General features: G+C 36.1%; 5 protein-coding genes across 5 annotated transcripts; 2 read left to right on the forward strand and 3 right to left on the reverse strand.

Annotated features, from left to right (window-relative positions):
- The first annotated feature begins 76 nt into the window (after positions 1–76).
- Positions 77–1,524, forward strand: LOC132908390 (uncharacterized). The gene is made up of 3 exons (XM_060962380.1): positions 77–753; positions 842–990; positions 1,068–1,524. The coding sequence occupies exons 1-3, from the start codon at positions 333–335 to the stop codon at positions 1,245–1,247; spliced, it is 750 nt and encodes a 249-aa protein (XP_060818363.1). The 5' UTR covers positions 77–332; the 3' UTR covers positions 1,248–1,524.
- Positions 1,525–1,724: 200 nt separating this feature from the next.
- LOC132907941 (uncharacterized) lies at positions 1,725–2,712 on the forward strand. Its single transcript, XM_060961394.1, has 4 exons — positions 1,725–1,806; positions 1,880–2,014; positions 2,145–2,322; positions 2,399–2,712. The coding sequence occupies exons 1-4, from the start codon at positions 1,725–1,727 to the stop codon at positions 2,664–2,666; spliced, it is 663 nt and encodes a 220-aa protein (XP_060817377.1). The 3' UTR covers positions 2,667–2,712.
- A 95-nt stretch (positions 2,713–2,807) lies between these two features.
- Positions 2,808–3,885, reverse strand: LOC132908389 (probable U3 small nucleolar RNA-associated protein 11). Its single transcript, XM_060962378.1, has 2 exons — positions 3,740–3,885; positions 2,808–3,629 (listed from the first exon to the last, which is right to left on the reverse strand). The coding sequence occupies exon 2, from the start codon at positions 3,619–3,621 to the stop codon at positions 2,860–2,862; it is 762 nt and encodes a 253-aa protein (XP_060818361.1). The 5' UTR covers positions 3,622–3,629; positions 3,740–3,885; the 3' UTR covers positions 2,808–2,859.
- Positions 3,886–4,100: 215 nt separating this feature from the next.
- Positions 4,101–6,296, reverse strand: LOC132908371 (uncharacterized). Its single transcript, XM_060962352.1, has 4 exons — positions 6,214–6,296; positions 5,901–6,141; positions 4,657–5,781; positions 4,101–4,592 (listed from the first exon to the last, which is right to left on the reverse strand). The coding sequence occupies exons 1-4, from the start codon at positions 6,226–6,228 to the stop codon at positions 4,183–4,185; spliced, it is 1,791 nt and encodes a 596-aa protein (XP_060818335.1). The 5' UTR covers positions 6,229–6,296; the 3' UTR covers positions 4,101–4,182.
- Positions 6,297–6,470: 174 nt separating this feature from the next.
- On the reverse strand, positions 6,471–8,138 carry LOC132908386 (tRNA (cytidine(32)/guanosine(34)-2'-O)-methyltransferase-like). The gene is made up of 5 exons (XM_060962373.1): positions 7,861–8,138; positions 7,709–7,778; positions 7,422–7,621; positions 6,958–7,352; positions 6,471–6,888 (listed from the first exon to the last, which is right to left on the reverse strand). Exons 1-5 carry the CDS (start codon positions 7,979–7,981, stop codon positions 6,565–6,567), a joined length of 1,110 nt encoding a protein of 369 aa, XP_060818356.1. The 5' UTR covers positions 7,982–8,138; the 3' UTR covers positions 6,471–6,564.
- Positions 8,139–10,633: the final 2,495 nt, after the last annotated feature.

A 10,633-nucleotide genomic window follows, 5' to 3' on the forward strand; every position in this document is an offset into this window, starting at 1 on the left:
GTACATCGAATAAAACTACGCGATATATAAATGATATCCTATAAGAACCTTGACGCAAGCTATGATGTTTTCTATAGCATGCACTCTCAATCTTTCGTGTGCCGATAGTTCGTCGCTTTTTTTCTTTAATCAGATTACCACGGCGATCCAGCAGAAAATAAAATGCGTGCGACCAGTACGAAGTAAACCTAAATTTCTCCGTAAAACGAGGTCAGAATGAGATATCCGTTAACTGACCAGTCGAGTGTCGAACGTTCAACAAGGAGTACTATCCATCTGACGAAGAGATGTTCTTCCGCAGTCATTGAATCTGGCATCGTTCAGAACGCGAGATGAGGGCTGCCTGTTTGCTACTCTTCTTCGCTGTTCTTTGTATTCAAAGCTCCTTGCAACGGGTCAACAAGAGAGCTTCTGATTCGGAGAGAACGTTAGAAACATCCGTAGGCAATGACATATTGACTTTTACGAAAAACGACGATTCCAAGAAGAATGAAGAAGATTGGAATACGAAGAAATTACAACAATTGCTGAAACAAGTGACGAATTCTACGTCGAACACCACAACTCAAGTGACCGCTACGAAACAAGGTCCTTGTCAATGCGGAGGAGGTGTCTGCGGTTGTTGCTCTAGAATTTTATTCGACACTTGGAAACAGAAAGCATGCGTGAATGTGACGTACGATCCGGATGAGTTTAGTTTCACCGCGAAGATTTCGATGAATAATAGAGTTCTGTACACAAGAACCATATCTGGTATGTTTAGTCACAACATATCGGATATTTAAATTTCACCCTTGTTTTAAAAGGATAATTTTAATATCACGACCATTTCACGTTTCAGGAAAGAATCCTCGGCCAATATGTGTGCCAGTGCCACGAATTCCAATCGTTAAAGCGTGTGTTCGATTTTATAACATTTATTTCCAGGGCAGGAATATTCACGCGTGTATAAATATGGAGGGGAAGTTTCAAGATTTCACGATATTTAAGGTGAGCTGAATTTGACGACCGGGGATAAAAGGACGTCTCTTCTTAAACGTTTTTACGAATAATGCAAATAATTCCAGGTCGGATTAGATTGCATTAGATTCGGTGTAAACGGTTTGGCTCTGGTAAAGCCAGAGGACGGAGGTGGATTAGGTCAGATAGAATTCTTGCCAGGTGATGACGATGATGAGGATGAAGACGATTATGATTACGACGACAACGACGACGACGACGATGACGACGATTTACTTGATTTCTGAGGAAACCTAAGATTCTGTTCGTGACAGTCGCGAAGAACTTAATAGTACAATTACGCATTCCTACTGCCATCGCATGGCAGCAATCATTATTTATTATATTTTCTTTTTATATTTAAGAGCGTAACGCAACGATCTGTTTGTAAACTAATCGTCTGAAGATTGTCAACGAGTTCGGTCACGTTTTATAAAGTAACTTTGCATCGTTCGAAACATCAAATTAACTGCTGAATATCGTATTGTACATTATCAAGAGACGAATAAATAGATGTATTTGAAACCTACTTTTTTTTTATTATACCTCGGTAATTACATCCTGTGTAGCAACCACCGAGTCGAAACAATATTGTTTTGTGGGACGTCGATCGTCGATGCTGGTTAGTATAACTGTGGGAGATGTAACGTATCCATGTAACAGAGGTAAAAGAGGTAGTGCTGTAAATGTACCACAGTGAAAAAGTCCATTGAAAGATACTAAGCATGAATTCCAAAGTATGCGGCGTCCTGATTTCATTTTGGTTACGTTTAATTTTTTATTGGACGGGTGGTGCTACGGAAGGAAGTCAGTTTTTTATTTATTCTCTGTTTCTGTTATAAAAGTTAAGTTTCACATTTTTAAATAAAATGTTTATTAGGAATCCCTGTATCTAAAGGGTTCTTGGCTTATAGAACTGTTCAGACGTTTCAGACATATTGTACCTGTAACACATCTTATTCTTGCTCCTGCTGTCAAAGTGTTTTTATTTTATACACCAAAGCTGAAAAAAAGCGTAAGTTTTTAGTATAATTAATTATTTTTTTATTGATCGTTTTCGAGTCTTCTTATGTCATTGGTGGCTTTCGATCACTTTGGAATCAGTGTCTCAAGTATTTCTTCAAATTTCTCTTTATCTCGTGCAGTTTGCGTTAATCTTACTTATCAAAGAAATGGACTAAATATTGATATGACGTTGAATTCCGATACATTAAGAAGTAGAACAATCACAGACTATAAGCCATTAAAGTTCTGCACTAATATACCAGGATGTTACTTTTCATCTGCATGTGTAAATATATTGGAACTCAATAAATTTCCCAGGTAAAACACACTTGAATGTAATACTTAAAGATGTTATATAATTCTCATTAAATTTTTTTTTATATTCGACTCAAAGATCAATCACTGCTTGCCTTCGATTGGATATCTTCTCTAAGAAACGACTATGGCAATTAAATTATGACTGCGTCAGCATATCAATGGAATTGCCTACAATACCAGGTAACGGAACGACGTCGACGACGATGAACACAGGAATGACATCGGCAATGAGCACTCAAACGACGACGATGAGAGCGGTGGAAACCGAAGAAACTACATCAACGGATGTAGAAATAATAACAGTGCCAGGAAGTGGACCAACAACAGTCGTGGATATTGATTAACTAATTATTATAAGAAATATGGCAATAGATTATAATGTAGATTATTCCAAATACTTCATTAATAAGTGGCTTAGATATAAAATCTTTATGAAGATATAATAAATTATACCATAGATGTAGTTCATTAAAAACTTAAAAAAATAGATTGTTTTGTTGTTTATTAAAAAAGCACCTTAAATACAGATAATAAAAGTTATCGTTTTCTTTCAAAGTTCCATTTGTAGATGGCAGCAGCATTCTTTGTTTCTCTGCTTACTTGTTTTGGTTTAGTAATTTTTTTATCTTTTAGTGCTCTTTGCATTTCTAATTTTTGTTGTATAACAGTCAATTCCCTTTCTCTGTCTATCCTCTTTTGTAATTCGTTGTAAGCATTCTGTTTATCACTTTCAATTTTTTTCAAGCTTGCCTCATCTACATCTGGTAATTTCATATCTTTTAATTTACTTAATTTTGGTCTGTTTGTGCGTCTGGATATCAATGCTGGGTGCGTATCCAGTTTCTTAGCAATATCAAAGTTTTTGACTTCCTTTGAATCATCTACAAAAAAGATATGTTTATTCTTGGTTTCATTTGCAACATCTATCATATGCAGTTGACTCTGAAGCTTATTTATTTTCTTTGCTTCTATGTTTCTCTTGTGAGCAATGTATCTAATATCTTGGGTCTCCATTAGTTGTATTTGTTCCGGTGTATGATTTTTACGTTTCTTTCTTTCTTTATGGACACCTCCCGTAATTTTGGAATTGATCATATGGAAATAAAATTCATCTGGATTTTTGTCTAGGGCACGTCTACGCAAAAGTTTTAAAGTCTGTTGTTTTTCTTGATAATTTCTAGCTCTAGCAATATAATCTTTCTTTTTCTCCAAAAGACCCAAGTGCTTGCGAGCCTCTGGTTGATGTCTCTCGCGATGAGTCTTCTGTGTGGCTTTCGCTGCTTTCTTCCACGAAGACATTGTCAAAACTAAAAGGAGTAGAAAGAACATTTTTGATAAATCAAAACGAAAAATCCTTAAGCAAATCTATACGTAAGAGTTTAACGGTAATACTGTCTTAAACAAAGGTGTAACATACCCAGACACAAAACACGATTAAATTAACAAGAAAATTTTCCTTTGAAAGGAAATTATAATATTATGGTACAGCAGTTGTCGTAACACTAAGAAACATAACCTCAAACATCAATCAATCGATACGATACTGGTTGTAGCAGCGCCATAAGACCTAAAGAATTCAAATCACACCAGGTAGCATACTTAAATGACACTTTATTTATTAAAAAGCAGGCAAGCTTTACGATTCTTACGATACTTTAAACTTCAAAATAGAAAAATAATTTGACGATATTAATAAATAAATACAGTACATATAAAATGTTACAATTACTTTAATTGACATTCTAAGTGCATTAATTTAATAAACGAATATACATCAATACAATAACATAAAAATATATTTCAATAAAACATTTTTCTTATAAAAAATGATATCGGTGGAATTTCAATTATTATCGACTATCACTCGGTTTGCGTAGATTGGTGGGCTCTATCGGGAAGTGGTAGAACTGTGTTTCCAACCGATAACGATCCCTGATGGAAAACCTGAGTTTCCGACGACACTCCTCTCTGAGATGTAAGTTGTCGATTGTTTCGCATTCTCGCGATCGGTTCTCGCCCTTTAATTTTATACCATCCACGGTGTCGTTTCGCAACGGGACTGGACAATTCAATCTGAGGGACCATAAATTCCGTTGACGTTTGCGTTGGAGGTGCGTTTTCGATATCTTCTCTTGGTCGTTTTCCTGATCTTTGTAAAAAGGAAGATGTGAAATTTGATAAGGAACTTGAGGCCTCTGAAGTGGAGGGTGTCTCCACGCCTTCTCTTGAAAGCACTTGTTCTTTTTCGACATGCTTGTAAGAACCGATTGCTAAAAATTAATTCAATTTATTTTCTTTAAAAATATGACTTTTAAAAAAGAAAAGTATACATACCCAAATTTCTCATAACATTTTTCACTGCGTTGGCAACCGCAGATAAAATTCCACCGGAGTTACTGCTATCCGTATTATTACTCGAAGTATCTGAATCTCTACTACCAGAACTGCTTAACTCATTTGACGAGGAGTAACAATTATGACTAAAAGCGGTATAATAACTACCAACAGAGGTCATCGAGCTACTGCAACCAGGGGAACTGTTGCTGTTGGTTGAAAGATTTGTATTAGAAGCGATACGTTCCAGTTTCTTTAAACTAGATTCTATTAGATCAGATGTCGTCATCTTAGAACTGTTTTCCATGACTACCATCATCACTATCCGCGAGGGATCAGTTGGCTCTTGATTGTTTTTTACATTTACTTTTTCCGGATTACGATATTCTTTTTGTATATTCTTCACATTATCCTCGTGAACCTCGATCTGCGATTTTTCCAGAGACTCTTTCATCTCGAACAACGTATTGCACGCTTCATAGTAATCTTCGTTCTCCGTTACATTGAGAGCGATCATCTGGCTAGCTTCTGATGAAATCTCATACTGATCCGAAAATCGAACTTTCTTTAGAGAATCTAATCGTTTCTCTCCTTGATGCGTTTCCAGAACTTGAGAATCTGGTAACACTTCATCCTCGACATTCGTTAATTCCATATCTTCCGTGCAATTATTGTCCATATAACGTCCACTTGGGTTACTATTATCTTTGTTCTTCATGATTCCTAGATTTTTCGATTTACCTCGGGGAAGTTCTTTATTTTCCTGATTCAATGGCAGAGAACGGAAGGGGGTTTCCTCGTGAATAGTGGCAGACGGGCAACTCATGTAATTACTCGAATTGTCGGATTTCAAACTGCTTTTCAACGCGGAATTAGTTTTTGGTGTTTTCAATGAGAAATTCGGAGCACTCGGTGTTTTAAAATCTAAATTCGTCTTTTGGCCGATGACCATAGGCGTACTTGTGTTTCTATAAAGTTCAGGAGGAGAGGTCAATGAACCGAAGTTGCTACTGTGTTCGCACAATGCTTTTTCTTCTGAAACCAAAGGTGGTGTACCCAGTACGGATTTTTGTTCTTTGAACACCAATGAATATCGATGCTGTGATTTCCACCATTTACAAGTGCCTTTATTTATAGAAAATAATATAAAAGATTTTAATTATCAGCAAAATGAAATGTGTAGTAACCAAATTCGCATAATGAATTTCCTTATGAAAAATAAAATTAAGTACAATGATAATTACCAAACGATTCCAAATCTTTAATCTGTTTGAAAATTTCACCACATAAGTAACAGTACAGAGGCAAGTGCGTGATTGCTATGTGACAGAGAAGAACCTTATCCTCGAGGGTTTTGAACGAAAATTTCTCGTTCATACAGAATGGACAGTTTGGTTGCCGTTTCTTGTGCTTTTTCTCCTCATGTTGTTCCCGGCACGACGCGCAGCAGAATAATTTCTTGCATACGTAACAAGTACGGTTTGTCTATTCAATGTAAAAGTTTTACGATAAATAGTAATTGTACACTTTTAGCTCGAAAAATTTTTGAATAAATACCTCAACTGGAGCCATGGTTAGACGAGGTCAACGCAAACTGAGACGATGTAGTGTTTACTACCTTATTATAGTCAATACAATACAAAGTATACATGTATAAAAAAAATTCTTTCTAGCACTTGACATTTAGGCAACATAGTGAATAATTAATTGGCCGAATATAGAAGAAAATGATTAAAGGGAGAATAACAATTTAGTAATGAATAAAATACCACCTTTAAATTTTTTTTTGGATTAAGGATATGAGAAAAAAACAATTTCTACGAAATCAACGATATATTTACAGAATGTTACAACATGTTTAAAAATGTAATTTATCAAATTAAAAAATATAAAGTAAGACGCAAATTTTTACGTCGTATTATCTTTATTATCAGATTCATCAGATAATTGAACAGACATTAATTGGTCAAGACCCAATGTATCTTCGTTGTTATCATCGTTTTTGCTGTCTTGTAGCTTGGTCACCTTATTTTCATTTGTCTCCTTATGTTTCTGCTTCGCTTGCTTTTTAAAGTCTTCGATAGTCATGGAATTTAGATTATCTACTACAACATTAACATCGGATCTTCTAAAATCGGTATCTCTGTTCTCCAATAGAGTCAATGCTTCTTGGTATGGTGGTGCAATCGGTGTCTGTACCGGCTCATGATATGTGTATTCTTTCCCTTCAAACTGAAACAAAGGAACATAGATAGTACAAAATATAATTCAACGTGGATATGATAAATAAGAAAAGCTTACATCCAGCGGATAACACGTATCAGAATCGGGTTGATTAAGATCACCACAAACAACGAATGGAACAATGACTCTGTTAACACCCGTAAGTTCATTAAAATCACACGGCTCGTGCGTTAAGAGAGGATTTAGCATATGTGGTTTGTAACCTTCAGGTGGTGAATAATCTTTACAGACTACAAATGCTTCGATGCTAGAATTGCGAGAACTGCTAGGCTTTGTGCAATAAACATAGGGGAAAAATATCTTTAACTGAGCATATAGTAACGTCACATCCTTAGCTCTAAATATTTTTGCTACAAACGTGCCTCCTTGCCTTAGTATATGAGTAGTAATGTTTAGAGCTGCTAATAATAATTGTGACTGAATATAAATGTCCATATCATGTAAACCTGTAACTGTTAATAATTACTCTGTAAGTATCATTATAATTTATCAGTGAAAATGATACTTTAATTTAAATTTACCATCTGGTGCTCCATCGCAAACTACCAAATCAGCCTGTTCATTGTCAAAATGAGAAATAATTTGCTTTGCAGTGTTAATGTTGGTAATGTCTCCTTGAATTTGAATCACTCCTTCCATTGGTGCCATCGCTTGTAAATCAACCGCAACTATTTTTGGAGGTGTTGCATTTCCTGTTTCCAAAGCCTTTTTGTAATTCTCGCTATTCATGAAAATATATAATCAAGACTTAGGTATCTTGCAAAAGTTGATTTCTTCTTAGAATTTTAGCAAATCGATTGCAACATACTTTAATCTTCGCGATAAAACCTGACTCCAGCTACCAGGTGCAGCACACAGATCCACAGCTTTGTTAACTCCTTTTTTTAAGCCATAAATAAAAGATTGTATTTTATTTGTGCAGTGTTGGAATCATTTATTTTCGTATACCTTCGTACGTACCATCTAAAATATGACACTCGTTATCTATTTGAAGCAATTTGAAAGCGCTCCTTGCTCTCCATCCTTCTTCTTTTGCTCGTCGATAATAAATATCTCGTTTATCTTTCGATGTTTTTCCCATAGTTAAACAATGTGGAATACAATGTTTATTGTTAACTGTCGTTTCACGTTTTGGTTACCTTCAGACTTTGGGTTCCTCACGTTGACAAACATAAGGATTCTTACAGAAACTGTATTTCTGAGTTCTAGCATTAATCTGTTGGTAACACTAAGAAAATAACCGCCAAGTTCAATATTTGTTCGGTCAGCGTTCATTATTGTACAATTACTAGTAATACATTTCATAATTCTTAGATTATAGGGTGCTTACGTATCGAACTACGACCAAGAGATAAATTTTAAAATAAAAGCAACTACTTTGCGTTTGTTGTTTAAACATTCCTGTTTTTATATCATTAAATATGTCATTCAAGAAAAATATTTGCACAAATATTATCGAGGAGTTTTCATCAAGCGTAACACTGATAGATGAAGTAATTAAAACGGAACAATATATTTTCACATCGAAGGCTAATAGATTTTTTATAGAATATTTTTCTTATCCGTCAGTTTATCGGGACCAAATGCGGATACGCGTTTTCCAATTAAAGTACAAAAAATACCCGCGGTGAAGGAAATCATCGTAGTTTCTAGATGCAACGATGATGCATTGTAGAGAATATTCGAAAATTGCACGTTTGTTATGTCTTCCTGGACGTTTTATATAAACATCGTATACCTTCCCGACGATTATTTCATTAATTTTCTAGCTCAGGAATTCCCATTTCGATAATAAAAACGATAGAAATAATCGTCTTTTATAATCGTATCTTTTATCTTTTATTTATGAGTCAATATTACCGTAAACTATTAACAGCAACACTTACTTCATCTTTCACAAGCCTCAACAACGGTTTCACATTTGTTCAAAGTTTCATTTAAACAGTAACCGCAAAAAGAATCATCCCCTTTGCTCTTTACTATTGCACGATCACACATTGTGATTGCATTGAAAGATTAACGACGTTTATTCTATTCTGCCGTGAAACGGACGAGAGTTTTGTGTCTGTCTGAAATACGAGTTTAAGCAAAATCGTTCTTACATAATTTCATCACGTTTGCATGCTTCCTATGGAACGTAAACGATCCTCTTTCAATTCCTCCAATATGTTATGTTAATATCGTATATAATATGTATAGACCTATGAAATTTGTTTTTCTTGATTTATGTTGCGAAGACTATTTTCCGCAGATAGCCTTTTCGAACTCTTGTCGCCGACGCAATCGCAATTACATGTTTCTATACGTCAACTACTGAACCGATTGTTTGTTTTTCGTTACTGGTATTTCTATCGCGTAAGCGAAAAATCTACTCAGTAAGTGAAAAATATATGCACACGCTGAAGAAAAACAATCGCGCAAGAGCGATCGATTTAATCGTGAATCGTTACCATGCACGATCGTCTAAATAAACGTTCTTTGGCCCGATAAGATGTCGATACGTGGTAGATAAGATTGTGACGGTAGCGTGCAGTCAGGGCTTTCTGTATAATGCACGAACATCCTTGCAATAGAGGAAACGCGGTTTCTAACGAGACTACGGTCTATGAATTTCAAACGAGGTGTGATGTTTGTTTCTGTTTCGTTAGCTACTTCTCATATATCGTCCATCCGATGCAATCGTGACGTAACGTCAATATGATGTGTATATTTAATAACAAAATATATCCAATCACGCGGGTGCGTGTTTTCCAGCGAATCTCTTTATTATCGGGTTTCGAATACATTTGGTATTTAGCGCACCTGATAACTTAACAACTACTTGGCGACAGAAATGTAAATAAATGTAATCGTACAATCTGATTATTTTTATCAATCTCCGTTATCACGTTCATAATCTTTGTGGCTGTTAGTGAACCAACGCCAAAGTTATTTAATTATTACGAAATAGCGATACTTTGACAACCACGCAGTAGGGGTTATTCTAAGGACGCGTAAAATTTGTCTGCGTTCTCGATTCAAATAAAATAAAGATAAAAAGAGAACGAACAGGCTAGCAAGATTTATTGACTTATTCAACAACGAACGTATCAATCGATTCTTTAAAATACACACTACGTATTACGCTCATGGGTCGAACTACAGTACGTTATAGCTGGCTTGATAACGTTCGAAGGGTTATTGAGGCGCCATGCTAAAGATAGCTGCTTCTTCGTGCGAACAATAATCGTCTCTCTCGCAGGACAGATACGTCTTACGCGTTCGTATGTCCCTCGAATCGCATCAACGAGCGTTCGTCGTTCCTCGTTTAGTCGGAGAGTTTGTTGTTCGCAGGAGTTGCATAACGCTTGGCGGAGGGCAAATATCATACGAGCACGTGCGTTCTGGTCGACGCGGCGTTTCGGCTTCTCGAATCAAATATATTCGTTCCATTGTTACGATGGAGGCTGTTTCGTCGCGAACCTTTGTTCGAACAATGTTCGCCGATTCGATTACGATCGTTTCGCGCTTGTAATTGAAATTCTAAAATGACCCAGTTGTTATTTTTGGCGTGCGAGATTCTGCGGCGCGCTTGGCCTCCCATCTTCTGATAATACCCGTTCTCGTGCTGTCGTTGGTTTCTTCAAAAGATATTGGCTTAATACATTTCATCAAGCGTGACCTTAATCGAGCGGCTTTGCAACGAGCGCCTTCCCGTGTTGGGACAGTTCGCGTGGCATCGAACTAACGCTGA

The sequence above is a fragment of the Bombus pascuorum genome, chromosome 6, assembly GCF_905332965.1.
Source record: "Bombus pascuorum chromosome 6, iyBomPasc1.1, whole genome shotgun sequence".
NCBI classification, from domain to species: domain Eukaryota; kingdom Metazoa; phylum Arthropoda; class Insecta; order Hymenoptera; family Apidae; genus Bombus; species Bombus pascuorum.

What these genes read in the sequence shown, in the direction of transcription:
- LOC132908386 (XM_060962373.1), bottom strand. Translation starts at nt 7,981, where the DNA reads ATGGGAAAAACATCGAAAGATAAACGAGATATTTATTATCGACGAGCA. An exon ending in CGAGTGTCATATTTTAGATG is followed by an intron (nt 7,779 to 7,860) that starts GTACGTACGAAG and finishes GCTTAAAAAAAG; the next exon opens with GAGTTAACAAAGCTGTGGAT. An exon ending in ATACGTGTTATCCGCTGGAT is followed by an intron (nt 6,889 to 6,957) that starts GTAAGCTTTTCT and finishes CCTTTGTTTCAG; the next exon opens with TTTGAAGGGAAAGAATACAC.
- LOC132907941 (XM_060961394.1), top strand. Translation starts at nt 1,725, where the DNA reads ATGAATTCCAAAGTATGCGGCGTCCTGATTTCATTTTGGTTACGTTTA. An exon ending in GGGTGGTGCTACGGAAGGAA is followed by an intron (nt 1,807 to 1,879) that starts GTCAGTTTTTTA and finishes AATGTTTATTAG; the next exon opens with GAATCCCTGTATCTAAAGGG. An exon ending in CACCAAAGCTGAAAAAAAGC is followed by an intron (nt 2,015 to 2,144) that starts GTAAGTTTTTAG and finishes TATCTCGTGCAG; the next exon opens with TTTGCGTTAATCTTACTTAT.
- LOC132908389 (XM_060962378.1), bottom strand. Translation starts at nt 3,621, where the DNA reads ATGTCTTCGTGGAAGAAAGCAGCGAAAGCCACACAGAAGACTCATCGC.
- LOC132908390 (XM_060962380.1), top strand. Translation starts at nt 333, where the DNA reads ATGAGGGCTGCCTGTTTGCTACTCTTCTTCGCTGTTCTTTGTATTCAA. An exon ending in GTACACAAGAACCATATCTG is followed by an intron (nt 754 to 841) that starts GTATGTTTAGTC and finishes TTCACGTTTCAG; the next exon opens with GAAAGAATCCTCGGCCAATA. An exon ending in AAGATTTCACGATATTTAAG is followed by an intron (nt 991 to 1,067) that starts GTGAGCTGAATT and finishes AAATAATTCCAG; the next exon opens with GTCGGATTAGATTGCATTAG.
- LOC132908371 (XM_060962352.1), bottom strand. An exon ending in TAAAGATTTGGAATCGTTTG is followed by an intron (nt 5,782 to 5,900) that starts GTAATTATCATT and finishes CTATAAATAAAG; the next exon opens with GCACTTGTAAATGGTGGAAA. An exon ending in AAATGTTATGAGAAATTTGG is followed by an intron (nt 4,593 to 4,656) that starts GTATGTATACTT and finishes ATTAATTTTTAG; the next exon opens with CAATCGGTTCTTACAAGCAT.